Genomic DNA, 21,170 nt, shown 5'->3' with positions numbered 1-21,170 from the left:
ATGACCAAATGGAATGCTTGAGGATGCATTTTTATGCATAGGTTTCAAGAAATCCGTTAAAAACTAATTTTAATGGTGCTGGAAATTATATCTTCTTTGTCAATTTACCGCAGCTGCAAGTTTTTACTCTGCTGGAATGAATTTTTTGTTTCTCTTGTGTATTGTATATGAAAAACATGCAGTATTAACTACCAAATTTTATATATATATATATATATACAAGGGTTGGACAAAAACATGGAAACACGTGAAAAATTGCACATTACCTTTATTAATAGAGAGTAGAACCACCTTCAGCATGCAGAACGGCCCGGGAAATGGAGAAATACAGATCGCATATAGTTATCAAAGGGATGTACCATTCTTCCGCTTTCTCCAAAGCAGCTGCAAGTTGTTGTAGAGACAACGGTCATGGCAGATCAGACATTTCATTTTCGTGCTCATCAAACTAGTCCTGAAGGATATGAGCTGTATGAACAGGGGCTCTATCATCTTCAAACATGGCATTACCATCTGGGAACAAAGTTTGCACCATTTGATGCAGCTGGTTATGTAATCCTTGGCAATGATATGTCCATGCAGAGTGATGATGGCCCGGCATAATACCAGGATATGGCTGCTCAAACCATCACTGAACCACCGCCATGCTGTACTCTTGGTAACAGACAGTCTGTATCGTGCGCTTGTGTTGGCGTTCTCCATACGTAAACTTGGCCAGCAGTTGGAAATAATGTAAAGGAAGACTTATTCGAACAGGTGACTGTCTTCTACTGCTCCATTGTCCAGTTTGTATGGGCGTTGCACCATTATCTCCTTATAGCTGTATGGTCAACAGTTACGAGTGGTTTGGAAATTGTAGATCTGCCATAATGCCCTGCTTGTGGAGTTCTCTTCTGACTGTTTTGACATAAACAGGGTTTGTAAGCGCTGTATTCAGCTCACCTGTGACTTCTGGCGCCGTGGTGATGTGCTTGGACATAATTCTACCCAATATGCATCCGTCTCTGTCACACAACACATACTTGCGTCCACGCTGGTACTTCGCTGATGCTGTCTTTCCGGAACACTCGTAGACAGTCATGATCTTCGAGACTGTGCCTCTTGATACACCAAACATTTCCGCTACTTTCGTCACAGAAACTCCCACCATACGCGCACCCACAATTCATCCCCTTTGAAACTCTTTCAGCTCAGACATGATTCAGGATAACCTGCACGGACCGGTCGCTGAACTGTAACTGACCCATCTATTCGATTGACCAGGTTGTATACCTCACAGAGTGCCGGTGACCACAGCAGCACCTATCATTCAGACGCAGATCGTGTTTGAAATGGCTATATATTGTTTTTGTTTGAACTTTGTATTCTGCATAAATTTCCCCACATTAGGTATTTTCGCTATGCAGATATGTAAATTAATAAAATTATTAACGTTTATCGCACTAATTTTATACAAGAGCGACGTTGATTTACAAAACGTGTTCGATGAGTTCAACCGGATACACCCTGGAATTACGTTCATCATGAAACACGAAAAAAATGATATGCTCAATTTCCTGGATTCACTATAAAAAGACATGAAAATAAATTTGTCACCTCAGTATACCGCAGACCTTGTGCCGAGATCAAATATATATTAACTTTGAATCGTCACACTATCGACTTCAGGAAACGATTATGTGGAAAGTTTTTTTAGAAGAGGCGTTTTATTCTCAGACCTCGAAAACCGTAATTAGAAAATACAGTACTTCCTAAAAACAGGACAAGAGAATGGTTTTCAGAACCTTTTATTTTCAAATAATACAAACAGGTTCAGTAATAAATTTATAAGCCTTGCACTCAACAACCAATCAGGATTACCACGGAGAAATAGATTGCCATCCCTTTGACTCCCGTGTTTCTGCAAAGATAAAATATTAGAAAAATCTAGTATTATTGCTTCAGAAGTTTCCTCAAGATTAGTTGCGAAATACCTAACTAACTACAAATCTCACTTCACCTATTCTCCACCATTTTGTGGGGTTTACAATGCCACTTGCCTTTGATAAACTGTGTATGGGTCAGACCAATAGGAACATTTGTACCAAAATACCTGAACATATTCGTGCTACTAGGACTTTCACCACTCAGCAATTATCCGAACTTTTATTGTACCGTAAGGAAAATAAAAATGATATTGTTAATGTGTGCATAATGGAAAGAGCAGAAACTACGACTGAACGTAAAATTATGATGTCTTTTTACATTCATAAATTTAAGCCTGAGCTCAATCTGGACAAAGGAAAATTAATCCAATATGGAGTGACTTTTTCAGTACACACTGTCGTTGGTTGGAAAGAAAGATAAACAATAACAGTGAACACTGACTATTCTTCATATTGTTTAACATAACTTCATTCGCCATAATATTCTCGGACATGAAGTGGTTTATTTACTTCAAATAACAATCTTATCCTTTCACCTTTTTAACCTTTTTTCAAACTCAGTTCAGCTGAGGACGATGGCCGTGATCCTCGAAAGTGCTAATATTTCATGATTTGTAGGGGTGAGTATGAAGCGTTATATTTTACATCTATTGTGACTATTATCACTGCTCGCAATCTTCACTACCACAGTATCTGTCATTGTTTAATTTCCCGTAACAGTGACCGACATACTATTCGTAATAAGGATCATTCTTTTTCTACTTTTCAATTCGTAATTTCGGTATTATATTACTTGTTTTGTTTCTATAATATTGGGAAAATGGATTGAAAATTTAAAAAATAGGTAAAGTAATAAAACATTAATAAAAATAATGAATAAATAATAAAAATTAAAAATAGTAAATAAAAATAAGAGTTGTCTTTTTTACTTTTTTTTATCTTTCTTCATCTGTATTGTATATTTTTCCTCCTCATTCGTGATTTGCATAATGTAGGCTTAGGACTGCATTATAAAAATACGTAAATTGATTTAGGAAATAATCTATCTATATATAAAAATGAAAATAACTATGTTTGTGATTTAATAACTCTTGAACTACCCAACCGATCTCGATCAAATTTTCAACATAGATGAGGTTCGGGTCTAGGATGGTTTTTATCATTTCACTTTGACGGTGCAACTTAGGTATATATAAAAATGATCGAAAATGACCTATATTAATGTATAATCCATAGTGTTTGGAGTTGCTGAGATGAACAGTGATTTCCGATGTCCTTTAAATCCAAATTCAGTCAATAGTAATATTCAATTTTTATTTGTATAGATTGTTTATTAATTTTTTTCTATCGATTTGAGAGCGCTTCAAAATTAGTAAAATATGAATGAATAATGAAACATATTACTAATTTTTCTTATTTTAATCCAGAGAAGCGGGTAATTGACACTAGTAAATAAAAAGAATTTAAAATAGCAAATGAAAATGGAAGTTTCTCTCTTTTTACTATTTCTACAATATTTGGAATGCAGACTGACAAATAGAAAGTTAACAAAATAAATAAACAATAAACAAATAAAATGGTTAGTTTTCTTTGCTATCTTTCAATTCCTTCTCCTGCATTAAATAAATTTCTCTCTTCATTTGCTGTTTGTATAGTACAAATAAAGAAAACCGATATATATAAATAAAATAATTTTAAAAAATGAATTATAATAAGAATTAAAAATAGTTAGGGCTAAATGCAAATTATTTTTTTTTCTGTTTTTTACTTTTCAATCTCTTTTTCTGTATTATATAAATATTTCTTTTCATTTACTATTTATATAATATGAGGAAAATGGACGGGAAAATATAAATATATAAGTTAATAAAGATATTTAAAAACAATATATAAGTAATAATAAAATAATAAATTAAAAATGGGAGTCTTTAATTTTTACTTTTCTATTCTTTTTCTCGGTATTATGTAATTCTTTATCTTCATTCACGATTTGTGTAATGTAGGGAGGGCTGAAATATTAAAAAAATGTGTAAATTAATTAAAAACATAATAAATAAATAAATAATAATTAAAAATAATAAATGGACATAGGGTTTCTCTTGTTTAATTTTCAATCTTTAATTCCCTAATTGTATTAACCTTTCTTTTTTTTACTATTTGTACAATATAAGGAAAACGAACTGGAATATATATATATATATATTAATTTTAAAAAATAAAATATAATAAGATTAAAAATAGTTAAATGTAAATGGGTATTTTTCTGCTTTTAATTTTCAATTACTTTTCCTGTGTTATCTAAGTTTTTTTCTATTTGCTATTTGTATAATATAGGGAAAAAGCGGACTGAAAAATAAAGGGATATAAATTAACAAAGAACTTTTAAAAATAATAAATAGCCAATAACAAATTAAGAATGGGTTGTGTTCCTTTTTTACTTTTCAATCTGTTTTTTTTCTGTTATGTTAAGTTTTCCTTTGTTTTACTGTTACATAATATGCAGATAATTGTGTGAAAAACAAATAAAATATATAAATTAATTTTAAAAAATTAACAAAAATAATAAGTGTTAAAACTAATAATAAAAAGGAGAGTTTTGCTTTTTTAATTCTCAGTTCCTTTTATCTATATTATATAAAGGTATCTGTTTTACGATTTGTAAAAGTACAGAAAATGGACTAAATATATAAAAGAACGATATGTACATTCGTAAAAATATAAACATAAATAGTAAATAAAATTAGTGCTTCTTCTTTTTACTTTCAATCCCTTTTTCCTGTGTTAATTTTTGAGTTGAGTTGATTTTGAGTTTAACGTTCCTTTTAACACCGAGGCTATATGAGACGGGACCTACTAATTAACGTGGAATCCGAACCACATGAGCTCTCGCCGGAAATCGAATCCGTTTCTCCCACACCACAGGCGCGTGTGCTAACTGCTTAATCACGAAGGAACTCCTTATATTAATTTTTCTTTTCTACAGTTTTTATCAAAACGGACTGAAAAATAAAAAATAGTAAGAATTAAAAATGATAAAGCAAAAGGGAAGTGTTCTATTTTCTACTTTTCAATTGTGTTTTTCTGTGTTATATAAAATTCCTCGCCATTAATTATTTGTATAATATACGGAAAACCGATTGAAAAGTAGAAAGTAATATAAATTAACAAAAATAAATAAATAAATAAATGAGTAAATAAGTTATAAGTATTAGAAGTAATACATAAAAATTAAAACTTTTATTTTTTTGAGTCCTTTTCCCCTGTATTATACTGTATAAACATTTCTTTTCATTTACTATATCTATAATGTAAGGAAAACGGGCTGAAAGAGAAATATGTATAAAAAGAAATTAGAGGTTTCTTTGTTTTTCTTTCTTTCCTTTTCCCCTATATTATGGATTGTTTTGTCTTCATTTATTATTCCTTCATTTCTGCATGTTTGTTGATCCAACTGTCCCGTTAGTTTTCCTTCCTCCAGTAAGCTCCACTCACTTTCACCTGATAACACCTGTCACTTGAGCCTCTAGTAAACATGACTCCCACCTGGACACTTCAAAGCTATTTCTATGTTCTTTAATTTTTCATTTTCTTACTTTATTTATGTGATAAAACGATTAAAGGAAGTACCTATAGAATACTTTTCCGTGTATTTCGTACTATAAAGAATCTTTTATCTCGTCGAAACAATAAATTATGATACGTATTTTAAACTAATACTTGATAAAGGAATGTACTTGTATAACTAGTTCAAACAAGTGAGTCGCAAAATTACAGAATATCTCTTGTCTACTTTTCTGGAATATGTTTTCTTCATTGTTAATGATTTATTAATATCTAGTTTCAGCTAATTTATTCCATCTCATGTGGTCAAGTATTTAATTTACATTTTACGAAACTTATTTTGATTATTTTCAGGTGTAGAAATGTAGATAGTAGAAGAAAAGCTAGTATCTTTGGTTTTGTAAAATGGACAAGAGGCATTAAAGAACTGTGCAATGCAGATGATCCTTCAAGTTTCGTAATAAGTCTAGTGTCACAGAGTAAAAGGGTTCCACTAACTGAGTTATTTTTTAAATTAAAAATTATGGGGAATTATAGTAGCGTTTGATGAAATTTAATGAAATGAAGTGATTGAAGAATATAAGCAAGTTTAGTTTATATATTTTTATTATTCGTACAAAATATTTATTTAGAGCATCGATTGCTTGTAAATTAGGTACGTAAGTTTGAGGAAAACCACATTAAAAGATTGCTTTCTACCTTTGTATTTAATATATAAAAAGGTAACGACACGCTGTAAAAAGAGACGAAAGAATATATGCGTAAATAAATAAGAGCAATTTTTATGCCTCTAATTGTCAGATATTTGTTTTTACTATTATTCTTTCAGATGCTGGTTGATGCTACGAAGTTCATATACTATTCAGCAACTGAAGAATTTCTACCAACTCCAGCAAAGTCTCACTATGTATTTAATCTTCGAGATCTTGCTCGAGTGATACGAGGAATACTCCTTGTTCCTAGCACTCATTTGAAAGAACCAGATAAGCTTATTCGTCTCTGGATACACGAGTCGTACAGGGTCTTCTACGATCGATTAATCGATAAGGAAGATAGGTAGGATTTCTCTTTAGCTTAAATATTGTATATGTCTTCTTTTTTAAAATTGTGTTTCTACCTTTATAGCTCAAGCCCTTCATAGCGAAATTTGAATGTAGCGAGTACAATTACATACAGTGAAAAGTAACAGATTTAAACAGATGGTCAGTCTGCAAAAAGTAAGTATATTTTCACCAAAAACTAGTATGGGTAGGAGGTGTGATGGTCACATTTTCCCCCAATAGGTACACCAAAACAAGAGATATATTGCATATAATAATAAATAGCGCTGACAAAATTGAAGATAAGTTAGCAAATATTTACACAGAAATATTTTTAAACAGTCCATGACTTTTTTTTTTTTTTTTTTAATATTCGAAATAAACAGAAGTTTCATCGATTTTATAAGTGCCAGTACCTGGGTCAAACTAGGATCTCTTGGTTCATGTAGATGCTGATATACATACGTGAAATTCATAATTTCTATATTCTAGCAAGAAAGTGTGAGCAAACAATTCACGAAGCTGATAATTTATATGTAAAACAACACCAGAAAATACTATTAAAGAAGAAAATTGTACCCACCTTAATGTGAACAATCTTTGGAATGGATGTTTCTTTGGAATGGATGCTTCGGTGCTCATCGTCTTACTGCTGTATGTTTGCCATCTCTTTTCAAACACCAACAGTAGTTTGCCATCTTTGGTGCATCCTATCTTCCCTGGTATCGTCTTTCTGCCTCCTTAATGTCTTGATGAAACCTCTCTCCTATCCTTTCACTATCAGACTCAAGATTTTTCGAAAAGTGATCGAGATGAGACAAGAAATTGCAATTTCAGGCTCATTCTATATCCCAACTCTTTCATATAATCCAACATCGATTTTGTCATTTTTTCGTATTGTTCAACCTTTACATTTCCTAGAAACTTTGTCATGACATCCCTCATTAAAATCCATGCAGCAAGCTCCATGACATTTCATTGTCTGTCCAAAGTCTCTCAGAAGCTTTCTAATTTGTGGCCCATCAAAATTGCCTTCCTTATCCTTTGCATTGATAAATGTAGAAACTTGTTTGCAATGTACTGAAAACATGAGCTGCTTGTATCAAGGCTTTAACAAACTGTTTCATGATTTCCAGTTTAATGGGTAGTGTGCAAAATAACATTTTGTGGGGCAACTAAGACATTTGTAACAATTTTTACACTCGGTGTCTACATTTGTCTCTTGGGCCAGGTAGGTGCTTTTGTCTCTAGCTCTGCAGTCCCATTCACATAAGTGACAAGGGTATTTAGTGTTTCCTGCTTGTTGTCCTAATAGAATACCACACATCTTGAGGTCACTACATACATTCCATTTGTGCTCATGATATTTGATTTTTCTGTCCAAGTTTGCATTGTGATGTAATTATCTTTTAATGAAATGAAATGTGCAGTATCGAAGATAGAATATTTCCGTTATTAAACAATACATAAACCTTTAAACTCATTTTAGAGAAATCCACAGTTTCCAGTCATCCGGCTTAACCATTGCCCAGCTGTTCTGTCAGTCCTAGAATGTCACTCAGTAGGTCAGATCATCTTCCTCCTTGATTTATTTCCTGAACTCCTTATCTATATGTCTATACCAAGAAAAGGTAGTTCCAGGCGCAAGAAAAGATTTATCTTTCAAGCGTGACCCTAGCAGTTCACTTTTCCCTTCGTGAAACCGAGATTTCGTATCAAATTTCTCAACTTTACTGGTTAAACAATGGTGAACTTACTACTTCTGTGTCTGGTGCAACATCCACATCAACTTGTTCATGTTCGGAATTTGAGGAAAATTCAGAGTCAGATAAGCTGGTAGAGGGCGAAGGTATTGGAAATTCTGGTCCATGAGAGACGGGTCTGATCGCCGACTTTAAATTCGGGTGCACAACACTGTTCTTGTTTTTCTTATTAAATCCAATTACTTTACACAGACAAAAGTAACAGTCACTGCTATAGTCCTGGAGCTTGCGGCAAACTATCCCTGTCCCAAATGGAAGGGCCTTACGTTTCCCATGACTCTACTAATGTAGATCTTTAAGGCACGTTTTATAAATTACGTGAGGGAATCCATGCCCTGTCCAAGTCTCCGAAATACGCGTAATATAAACACTTCACTAATGCGGTTATTGGCCTACTCCACCCTTGATTATATAACATCCATACATGTAACAGAATGAGTCTGACTTATTCAAACATCTTCTTCTAACTCCTGAGTCACTCTTAATTTTCACAACACAACACGATATAAACAACAGCTCATACTTCCACCACACTCATAACGCAACCGACTGCTACTGGGCTAGGACGCATTAAAAATGGCGCCAAAGATTGTGGGGCGTAGCGTGAGGACGGGAATAACAGCCTGACCTCGTTCGCGTCAACCAATCGTGTAGCGTGAGAAAATGTTTTACTAATGGTTGTTTTAAGAAAATTAACGCATGAAAAGGAAGTACACATGGGTTCGGAATTAAAAACGGGTTCTTTAATTAATATTTTCTTCCTGTTAAAGGCAGAAAAAAGCTAAATTTTAACCTAGGAAGGGTAAGTAAAATTTTGCTGCTACCACAAAGTACAAAAACGCTCGATCAAACAAAAAAAAAAAAAAAAAAAAAAAAAAAAAAAAAAAAAAAATGGGAATTCTAAATTTTAGGCGGTAACAATTCTAAAACTAAATTTATATCGAAGGAGTTTAATAGAGGGGACAAATTTGGTGGAAGGGAGTTGAATTGACATCATGCGCAAAAATAACGGAAATCGCGGCCACATTAAAAACAGCCGATTCACTGTTATCGCAAGGCAGCACCAAGCCGCAGTGACACATTTTCAGACAGTAACTGGCGATTAAACTTAAAAATAGGCGTGATTTCCTTTTCTAGAAATGACATTTCTGCAATCAGTTAAAATCGCTAATAAAATGCTTTGCTGCAAAATCATGCCGGGTAGTGTTATTATTGAGTTAGTGTGATTGAAATGTCCGTGATGTAAGTATGGTGGTGTATGGTGGGAGTGATCAGTCATGTCTTTCTCCGTCTTAGCGAAAAATTACTGCAGATCGTTATAGTGCTAAACTACATGAAATGCATTCCAAACTTGTTCGTAATTATCCAGCAATGATCAAAAGGCATTATATTCATGTTGGACAGCAATGAATTCTTACATGTCGGTCAAAGAAGATACAGACTGTCCATGAGTTTCATTATGAGAGTCTTCCTCACCTACCTTCTTCTGACGCCTCTCTCACCGACTACCACCTCTTTTGGCACCTCAAATACCTCTTAGAAGGACGAATTTCCCTTTTAACCAGGAACTGGAACATGTGGTTGCGGCCGTTCTCGCATCATAGACTCCATATTTCTTTCATCATATAACCCAATTATTGGTTGAGCGATAGGAAAAGTGTGTGGCTGCAGCCGGAGTCTGTTTTGACTAACCAGATTTTGCTATTTTCCCTTGCTTTGACAGTAATACACTTCAGTCGGACATTTCAGTTAAACCAACCTAATATTACATGTCGCTAATGTTGTGTGGAATCTTTCATTTTAATGTCCCACGATTATGCCCTTAAGGCTAAAGGAGACGATGATTAAGGCAAGTGAATGATGGTGGAAGACATGGTGAAATGAGCAAGTGGGAGAATACCCACGGATACGATGTTGTCCACCTCAAACTTACTTGGCAAGGGATCGAACCGGGGATCCTACGTTCAAGAAGTAAGCGCTCTACCACTGAGCCACCGTGCATCCTTCTAATGTTGGATACATATTAATTTGTATTTTATAAATAATATAGAGTGAAAATAATTTCTGCAATAGAAAAGCATTATATGTACCAAATGTATGTTTTAATTTGCCATTTGCAAACTATTTAAATGTTCTAAATTCAATGTACCAATTACGTACAAAGCTACGTTACATTCTTTATTCTCACTGTGATTTTTCCATTCACTCTATACCAATAAATCCAGACAAGATACTCAAGCTTAGATGGATTTATTAATCTATAAATGGTGAATGTAATACACCTGTATTATATTCACCGTGCTAATGGAGTTACAAGCAAGCACCAAGAGAAGACAGTTAGTTGCTCTTTCTTTTTTCTTTCTTTCTTTTAACTTAGTAAATCAACTATTTCGTTTGTAATTACAGAAAAAAAAATGCATAGAATACATGCAGAAAGCAAAAGGGATTTATGGGTCAATAAATCCGTTTAAACTTGATTATCGAATGACTTGAAATTGTAGAATATGCTTGAGGAATTGAAACTGTGGATCCAATCTTTTCACACACTTGTTAATGAACACATGCAGCAGTAAATGCAACATTAATAGATTAGGAATAACGTTACTTTAGAATGACCTGTTCCAAGACAGACAAAGTAATAAGAAATGCGTTACTTATTACTTCTGCAAAAGGCAGGTTTTACAAAACAAGGCCAAGGTAGCAGGTGGCCAACTTTAAGAAGTGATCAAGCTAAAGCTGTTGCTTTATAATACTTTATATACTTGATTTAGCTTTACGTCTTTATGTGACACCAAGGTTGTAAATGATTGACCCTATATAGGCTTCCAACCACTTCAAACTTGAATCTGATGCTCTTTCCAAGTACACAAACGGTTCTACAAAATCTCCTCTCATAAAATAATCGCTTCTCGGCTACACTATATTGTTTTCAAGAGAGATGGATTATGCCACGGGTATTGGCATAATACTTCACATATACGAGTCACATTATATAAGGGGATACTAGTATTTCGAATAAAGGTGCTCAGTTCTTTCAAAAAGACATTAAAGTAGTTCAGAACTTGTTTCTTTCATGGTTACGATGAAATTTCAAGTTTTTATGAGAGAAACCCCATGATAAAATTACGCACCTACTTGATTTACTTAAACTATCTGAACGAAGAACTTTATTTGACTTCATAATGTCTTGATGGACAAATTACCATTAATAGGGGCTGTTAATCTTCTTGTCCCTAACAGATCAATAAGAAATTTTACAATTTTCAAATATAATCCTATTCTTAGTGAAACTTCAATATATAAATGTTTGTCAAATGCCTTTTATTTTAATATTACTATATGCATGTTTTTAGTTTGTATTCTTATTCTTATACTATTCTTGGGAATAGTAATTTGATTGAGTGTCTGTAATTTCCTGATTTAAAAAAAGAAAAAAAACTATAACACTGATAGCCTTAATTTCAGGCTAGCATATTCGTCCCCAAGTCGTTGGAATTTTTTGTTGGGTAAACACTGTAATTTTGGGCTCGGGTTTATTCATCTTTATTCCACCGCTCCCTTCTAATTTCTTATTTATTTCCATTTATTATCCGTCTCTTTTATAATATTGAGATGACCGTAGATGTTAAACAAAAGATCTCATGTTATGAAGTAATTTATCCTCTAAAATTACTGTGATACATTGTACAGTCTTATCTACATTGATGTCTTGTGTAAACATTACGTTTCAAACGACAGAAGTGCAGCTTCTGGCAAGTGAAACATCGAAAAGTATGTTGTGGACTCCATACAGTATAAATTGTTGAAGAGAGCTGGATTTCGGTAATTTAAGGAAATACTTCTATCCAAGTTATTGAATCACAGCTAAAGTGATCATGAAAAGTAGTAGTTATTCACATAATTAATTTTCTTTCATTTTAGTCATGATAGCTGATGTGATTTGACGCAATGAAAATGTTACGGAACTTCAAGAAAGGTAAACTAAAAATGAAGTTTATCTACATGAAAGGATTTTATTCGTTAATCACACAAGTTTATTTTCATTGAATTAGTAATAACATTATTATTATTATTATTATTATTATTATTATTATTATTATTATTATTATTATTATTATTATTATTATTATTATTATTATTATTATTATTATTATTTCTTGAACAATAAGTCAGTGATATTAGTTGACACACATATTTTATTGTAATTCCAGAGAGAAATTTTTTCAACTTATTAAGAAAGGTTGCTATGAACATCTAAGACAAAGAATAGATCAGGTATTGGAAAGGCTGCTTTCTGAAGAAGAAAATCAAATAGAAGACGAACATATCAGAAGTTTGTTTTTCGGAAACTATATGGATCCAAATGCTGATCCAAGAATTTATGATGAGGTATGTTCTGATTTAAAATGTGGATTAAAAAAAAAAAAAAAAAAAAAAAAAAAGACATCAAGTACTTTTGTCGTGATCAATTATATTTATCTAGGACACGATATGTGCTATGTAAAATTAACGATATCAGTTGTAACTATGAAGTTAACTAACTTTACAAAATAAATATTTATTGTTAATCGAATTACGTAAAATACCTTATACCAAATACAGATTACGTAAAATACCTTATAAATATTTTGAAAATGTTCTTCTCGTCCCAATATATATTATTATTATTAAGTATTCTGCCTTTCGGTAGGTCCTGGGACTAATGATGTTTTTATTATTATTATTATTATTACTTTTATTTTTATTTTTGATTTGGGCCTGGAAATGTTTCTTCCACTTTTGTCGATCTTCAGCTTCCTCTTTTAACTCAAAATATTTTCTTCTATTTTTCAAATCATCGATCACTTGTGTTTTTCTTCTTCCTATTCTTCGCTTTCCTTCTATTCCGGTATGAAGAAGACAATTTCTTCGCAAGATGTGTCCAATCCAATAGGCCTTTCTACGAAGAATGGTGGCTAGAAGTGTCCTCTTCTCTCCTATCCGTTTTAAAACATCTTCGTTTGTTGCCCTCTCTGTCCCTTTTATCTTCTTCATCTTCCTTCAACACCATATTTCGAAGCGCTCTAAATATTTCTTCTCTAACTTCCGTAATGTAAGTCTCTGAACCATACAGTCCAATGCTCCATATATAGCACTTGACCAACTTCTTAAGTCCAATATTGAGCCTGCTAGTTAAGAGTGACCTTTTCTTGTTAAATGCTTCTTTAGCTATGGTAATTCTTGACCTGATCTCTTTGGTGCAGTAAGCGTCTCTCGTCAAAATACTTCCCATATACTTAAAATTATCGACCTCTTCAAGTTCTTTTTGTTCTACTCTGATCCGTAAAGGCGTATTTCCACGGGATATTCTCATGACTTTCGACTTTTCGATGTTAATTTCCATTCCATACAGTTTTCCAGTGTCAACTATTTTGTCAGTCATCTCATGTAGTCCTCCTTCGGTTTTAGCTATTATAACCGTATCATCTGCATACTTGATCTTGTTAATGATCTGCCCTCCAATCTTGTAATCTCCAATTCCCATTAATGCTTCCTTCATTAAACATTCACTGTAAATGTTAAATAATTGGGACGACAAACTACATCCATGTCTGACTCCTCTTCCAATCTCCACACTATTGGTTTCTCCTTCATTCAAGCGCAGCTTCACTCGTTGTCCTATGTACAGACTTTGAATGAGTCGATCTGTCCAGTTGATTCCGATTTCTTCAAGTATTTTCAGAAGTTTCCTCTAATTGACTCGGTCGAAAGCTTTTCGCAGTCGATAAAACACAAACACAACTCTTCCTTTATATCAGGATTTCTTTCTGATATAATTCTCATCAATCCAATAGCATCTCTGGTGCCTTTTCCTTTCCGGAATCCAAATTGATCTTCTTCTAATCTCTCATCTATCTTACTTTCCAACCGCCTGTTCAGTATGCGTGCAATGATCTTTCCTATGTGAAATTAGGCTAATGGTTCTGTGATCGCTGCACTTCTTTGCTTGCTTTTTCTTGGGCATTTGCAATCATTGTAGCATCAAGAAAATCCTTTGGCCATTCTCCACTCATGTAGATCTTAATAAGTGAAGTCAGTATAGACCTCGAAAAGTTTCAGTTTTGAAAATTCTAATGGGTTTATTTGGGAAATGCTCCATGTACGTACTTAGATTTCAGTTGTTCAGTCGTGGCTGCAATATGGTGTTTGCTTTGCTGCTTTCTATAGAAAATAATCGAATGTTCGAGAAGCTATATTTCGTTAGAAATAACATGTTCTTCAGACATGACACAAGCTCATTCATATGTGAGCTGTACTTGAGTAGCATTATGCAGCTGGAATCAAGCATATTTTATCATCGTTTCTGTAAGTGTGTTGAAAAATAATAAGTTGTAATCAGTCAGTTCGTTTCGATTCCTGTGCTGACATTATGCAGTGCGGCTTATATTTTTGTTAGGAGAGTTACAATTTGATAGTTTACATTTTGACTTTCATGACTTTCGACACATAGCAACCAAAAAAGTCAACATTTCTTTTCTTTCGGTGGCTTTTACTTTGCTCGGTTTCTGTAACAAAATATGTTTTACGGAATATTTTAATAAGTGCATGATTTTGCATTGTGGCACAGTAGTTGTATGAAAGTTCTTCAAAAAATTTTTAACAAATTTCTTCAGTAAGTCTATATACTTGTCTGCTTCAGTGAACACGTTTAAAAAGTATACATGCTTCCACAGAAAGATTATTCGAGTTCTCATACCACACACTTATTATGTTGTCTACCCGACTAACCAAAGTGAACAATCTGTGAAGTCAAACATACAATTCCCTTACGAATTATGGGAAGGAAATAACTGGTAAAGAATATCGAACATTGATTCTTGCTGACCTGAAGCTTTGAATTTATAATGTTTCGTTTCAAGACAAAAAGGTTCAATTGGATGTAGTTATTTAATAACTTAATGGGATATTAACTTTTGATAGAGTAGAATGAAATATCGCCGTAGAATGTAAAGATAACTATAGGAAGGGAGTACCATATGCGAGGAAGATTTGACCGCTTTAGACAGAACATGAAAGGACATAACACGAAACATTCTGGTAGATTAATATCAAGACAATTTTTTTTTTCTCAGCATTCTTCTTTCGAAAGTGAACAATTCCGAAACAAATTTAAGAATTTCAGAGCAAAGCTTTGCTACTAACGAGATTTTACTTTCTATGGCGTTCTAAAGCCAGTTCTCATTCCATTTTATTCTTACTCACCAAAACTTACTACCACTTTTTTACGGCGTCAAATCATCTGCAAGATTTTCAAGTGCAGTTCAAATTTCGAAAATATATACCATTCTATCGATGGTATATTAGAAAGGTGATTAAGTACTTCTACTTAATTTAACGGTTTAATATGAATTTTGAGACAAGGAGAGATATCTTGGCTTCCATTCATTCGGTATCTGCATCGTCTTGTAAAATTTAATATAATTTTTCCAGAAGGCTGCAGTACTAGGTAGCGATTGATATGGTACTTTTTGGTAGATATTAATGAGTAGAATATTGTTCATACTCCAAGATGCTGATTTAAATTTGTAATAAATTTTCGTTGTGAAAAATTTGCTGTCAAATTTCTGGAGTCAAACCTTTCATTTAATTGTCAGTAGATCATCTAATACATTATCCTTAGATCGACGAAATTAAGCTAGTATCTTCATATACCAGTTGACTCCATAAACAGGTAAAAATTAGAATTGGAAAACAATGCATTGTAAAACAAGTTCAAACTGTTAATCAGATTTCGAGCGTATGAGGATTTGGGGTAAGATAGTTTCTATTTTCCAGTTCCCGAAAACCAATGGTATAAACACGTATAGAATATTTACAGTCTTATCGAAGGAATTTCATTGAATTTTGTATATCAACTGATGTACGAACTGTCTCAGTTTTCAGGAGTTACTGCAGTTTTAGATCACCTTTGATTGAGAGAAAAGCGTATTGAGTAATTCTGTATTTTCTGAATTGCCCTAGTATTTTGAGTGGAGAGTGAGCTACCATATATTGAATCGCAATAATCGAACAGAGACAAAATGAGAGTGTTAAGAAGATATAGTATTGTTTCTTGCAACAAATAGCCTTTTAATTTATAAAGCTGTCGTAAGATGAGATTAGCTTTAATACACTGTTCAGAAATGTGCTTATTCCAGCTAAGCCCTTGATCTATTATTAAGCATAAATCTTTTACAAAGGGAGAAAATGGAATATTGGAATTCACTACAGTTACTTTTAGGTCATCAGGGTTGACTTAGCTCAACTGATGGGATGTTCCTAATACAGTGAAAACACATTTTAATGGATTAAGTAAAAAACCATTCTTAAGGCACCAGTTGCTAACAGCTGAAAGATGCCTATTAAGTAACTCTATTGTGTCCATAATATTTTCAGGTGTACTACTGATGAAGATCTCTGTATCATCCGCATAGAAGTGAACTGATGAATGTTTTATGACTGTAGAAAGATCTGCTGCAAAGAGTGAAAGTAATAGGGAACCTAATATTGAACCTTGCGGAACTCCTGCCTTTATCAGGGTGGGGTAGATACCTGAGTCTTTTCTCCGCTTAGTATTACTTGTTGCTGTCTACAAGAGAGATAGCTGTAGAACCATTTAATAACTGATTCCGAGAAGTTGTAATATTTCATTTTGGCCAGTAGGAGTTCATGATTTACCAGATCGAAAGCCTTTCAAAGATCCAACAAGACCAAAACTGTTACCATTGAATTTTCTATTGAATTCAAAATTGAATCTGTAATTTCTAAAAGGGTTGTGGTTGTGCTATGTTCTTTACGGAAGCCGGATTGAGTAACAGGCAATATTTCATTTTTGTTGATATAAGTTGTTAATTGCTGATATGCTACCTTTTCTAGTACTTTGGAGATAATTGGAAGTATACTGATGGAACGAAGTTCATCAAGCGACTGTACAACTGTATTCTTGGGCAGTGGAACCACCTTCGATCGCTTCCACAATTCTGGAAAACAACCTTGAGTTAATGAGTAATTTACTATGTGAGTAAGTGGAGTTAAAATAAACGGAACAGACAGTCGAAGCATTTTTCCTGTTATTCCATCAAACGCACATGCGTTGGACTTAATACTGTGTATTGCAGTTTTAACTTCTGTTTCGTTTACAGCATGAAACTTAAACGTTTCAATATTGCTATTTAGTTTACGCGATGAAAGCCAATGCGTTTGTTGATCAAGTACTTCAGTGCTTGTCTCAGACATTTTATAGACATTTGTGAAATGTGAATAGAAGACATATTCTCTTCAAACTAACTTACTAGAGACAAAATACTCGAAAAAATCTGACAAAACGTATTTAATAAGTCACCTTGGTGTCAGTGTGGTGATCTGAACAGTGTGAATTCATTTTACCCTTTTTTCATTTATATTAAAGTGTGTATTACACATTATTTCAGTAGTGTATTATATATTTTACACTTGTACATTGTATCTCCAAGTTTTTGTGCTATATGTTGCAAAAAAATTCTATTTTGCAAAGGCTAGAGTTATACAATGAGACAAAATAATCAGCGTAAACAATTTAGAATATTAGGAAAGTTGGAATCCACAACTGCGATTGTACTAATATTGTGATATGTCTTAAATATGGTATACAGCTTCCTCTTAAAGCATAGTGCTCGTTTATAGTATTCGTGTGTTCAGTGACGTTAAAGTTTTAGTGGATTATTTTTTGTTTATATTGTATTACCAAAGAACTTTCGAATTTGAAAGGAATAATGATATATAGAGTGATAACTTAATTAGAGCAAATCATTTAAGAACGTATTTTACAGATGTCAAAGTATAAACAAACTGATAACAACATACAGATCGACAATTAGTATTTTAAAAGATACATCCATACTAAAACTGACTGTGTAGAATTCAGTCAGTTAAGTTTTATAAAGTGTTTTATTTCTTTTTTGCTTAAGTACTATTTTGAATTTTGTTTAAAGATATTTGTTATGAAAGACCTACGGTTATGTCCTCGATATCATCGAAATATACTTAAGTAAAGCGATAGAAACAAAAGAAGCATAGATTGCATTCCGTGAACCGTGCCTCAAATCTTGTGTAAAGTAAGATAAGTTACATTACTTTTCGTGTAAAGTCGGATAAGTCCAAGATTCAATTGCAGTAGATTTCTTAATTGCTGTGTAAATTCCGAAATAAATTTCAAGTTGCCGAGATGTACGTGTAAAATCGTTATTCATATATCAAAATAACAATAAAACTAAATAAAATTACTATGGCTTCATTTAAGGATTTACTGCGATTTTTCAAAATTTCAAATTCATTTTTCTCAGTTAGTACTTTTCCTAACTTAACCGTCTTTACACACGCACGCCAAAACTAGTTTAATACTCTTAATGTATTCGTTTATCTTTCTGATTGATCACTAATTAAGAAATGTACTCTGTTTGTTTAAAGGTTTTCAGTTATAGTGAATTGATAGAAAAGATGGAGTATTACCTGGAAGAATATAATATGATGGCCAGCTCTAAAATGACTCTTGTGTTATTTAAGTATGCCATTGAACATATATCACGAGTAAGCCGAGTTCTTTTACAAGATAGTGGACATGCATTATTAATTGGAATAGCAGGAAGTGGACGACAAAGTACCACGAAACTTTCCACGTCTTTGTCGGGCTATGATCTGTACCAAGTAAGTAGTCCCAATTCAAAGAGCTGTATATTTCATTGTACATAATACGTATTGTAAGTTTAATAATGCATTTGACTTCCAATTTTACTTTTCCGACAGATAGAGTTGACAAGAACATACGGTCAATATGACTGGAGAGAAGATTTAAAGAAGTTGTTGAAGAAAGCTGGTGCTGAGAACAAACAAATTGTCTTCCTTTTCTCAGACACACAGATTAAAAGTGAATCTTTTGTTGAAGATATTAACATGATCTTAAACACTGGCGATGTACCTAATCTTTACTCAGGAGAAGAAAAGGCAGAAATTTTGGAAAAGATGCAAGCTGTACTTAGAGACATGGTGAGTTGCTTTCTTTTAAACTGTTTCTGTTTTCTTCTGCCTTTTTACAAAAGGAAAGCTTATTGTTCTTGATGCACCTACTATTTCTCATTTAACTCTTTACTATTTATTCTCCTTTATAATTTAACATGAGAATTATTTACACTTTTGCGTACATATTTAACAAATAAGAAAACAATTACAAGATTCGTAATAAATTTAAATATACTTTAAATTTGACATGAATGTGTCCAGAATGAACATGAATGTATGAACATGTCCAGAGTTACTTATTTTTGTAGGTTTGATAGATATATTGCGTTTATTTGTTTCAATTGTGTCACAGTGCTATTAAGAACAGTAGCTGTAGCTAAGATAGTGATTGATCTTAGTATAATTTTCTGACATTTCCAGCTCTTTTTGATTTTGAGTGAGTCTTTATACTTGCTAATTTCTGTACTAAATGATGTACTTATGTTGAGAGTCAGTGCACTGCAAGATCTATGAGGGTCAATTCTTGATCCATTTTATGGTGTTCTCGCCTTCGGTGCGAGCGGTCCCGGGTTCGATTCCCGGTAGGATCACTCGGTCGAAAAACACACTTTTTCAGGCCAGCCACCTTGAATGAGGTTTTCCTAGGGTTTTCCTCATTCACACCAGGCAAATGCCGGAGATGGTACCTAACTTATAGGTCCCAGGCCGCCTTCTTCCTTCCCCAATCCTTTCTTCCTTCCCTTTCCCCGGATGGTGTGCTCGCCGAGGGACGTCATGTCATCCCTCAAATCGTGAAGGGCTAAATGGCCTTAGATGCGGAAAGTCCAGAAATCTAAATCCTAAATCGTTTATTATTATTATTATTATTATTATTATTATTATTATTATTATTATTATTATTATTATTATTATTATTATTATTATTATTATTTGAAAATTATATGCCATTATTTTAAATATAGTTATTAGAAACACACTATCAGTTTTAATACATGCTTTTAGTTTGCCATGCTAACATTACTTTTATTTTTATAACATACTTATCTGTTTTTGTAAGTATGCTATCTGTCCAATTTAGTCAATTTTCAGTAAAGCTATGAAGATAGATTTCACTTTGCTGTTATTGTTTCTATTAGTATGTTTTTCTTGCTTATTTTTATTTATTTATTTATATATTTATTTTTTTGTTATTACAGGGGAAAAAGCAAGAGATGACACCACTTGCACTGTATAACTTCTTTATTGACAGAGTTCGAGCAAATCTCCATATAGTATTCACTGTATCACCTATTGGGGATGCATTTCGAGAGCGACTTCGTATGTTTCCGTCACTAATCAACTGCTGTACAATCGACTGGTAAATTTTGATTTTGCATTATCAACTGTTTTTTAGTTTGATGATTGGTGTGTGATAATGAAGAAGATTCACATTTTATGGACGTGCTTTTATAAATTTCAAGAACCTCTGGAAGAAAGAGAAAGACAAGAGCTGTACGATATATCTGTAATTAGTTAGGATACTCGTATAAGCATTCTGACACGTGACAAGAAAATGTCGATAGATCAACCAAATAAATAAGAGTATCAAACAATTATCATACCTAAAGATCCAATCAAATTACTTAGAGTAAAATAGAAAATAATGTGGAGCTAATAGCGAGATTATGATTGTAGTGAAAATGAATTTGAGATTGAAACTAGAAACACAATATTTTTATTTTGTTATTTATTTTATTTATTCAAGTGTCTGATTCTGTTATGAAATTATTTTACTTTGAAAGAAAACTAACAGTGAAATATAAGATGAATCTTTTGGAAGAAAATCGATCAGGGTTTATGTATTAAAATCACTGTCCCAACGTTCTACT

The 21,170-nt window shown here is 32.9% G+C and overlaps 1 protein-coding gene across 3 annotated transcripts in view; it reads left to right on the top strand.

Moving 5' to 3' along the window:
• The window catches only part of Dnah3 (dynein heavy chain 3, axonemal), a 567,072-nt gene that overhangs the window by 334,034 nt on the left and 211,868 nt on the right, over positions 1-21,170 (top strand). For all 3 annotated transcript variants that reach the window (XM_081731270.1, XM_081731268.1, XM_081731267.1), the window contains exons 38-42: positions 6,316-6,542; positions 12,501-12,678; positions 18,754-18,990; positions 19,090-19,329; positions 20,499-20,659. In XM_081731270.1, coding sequence (XP_081587396.1) covers positions 6,316-6,542; positions 12,501-12,678; positions 18,754-18,990; positions 19,090-19,329; positions 20,499-20,659 — 1,043 coding nt within the window. The remainder of the gene's footprint in view (positions 1-6,315; positions 6,543-12,500; positions 12,679-18,753; positions 18,991-19,089; positions 19,330-20,498; positions 20,660-21,170) is intronic.

Source organism: Thermobia domestica, chromosome 11 (genome assembly GCF_964235325.1).
Source record: "Thermobia domestica chromosome 11, izTheDome1.hap1.1, whole genome shotgun sequence".
Lineage (NCBI taxonomy): Eukaryota > Metazoa > Arthropoda > Insecta > Zygentoma > Lepismatidae > Thermobia > Thermobia domestica.
Note: the sequence above shows the minus strand (reverse complement) of the source record. Positions and strands in the feature narration are given on the sequence as shown.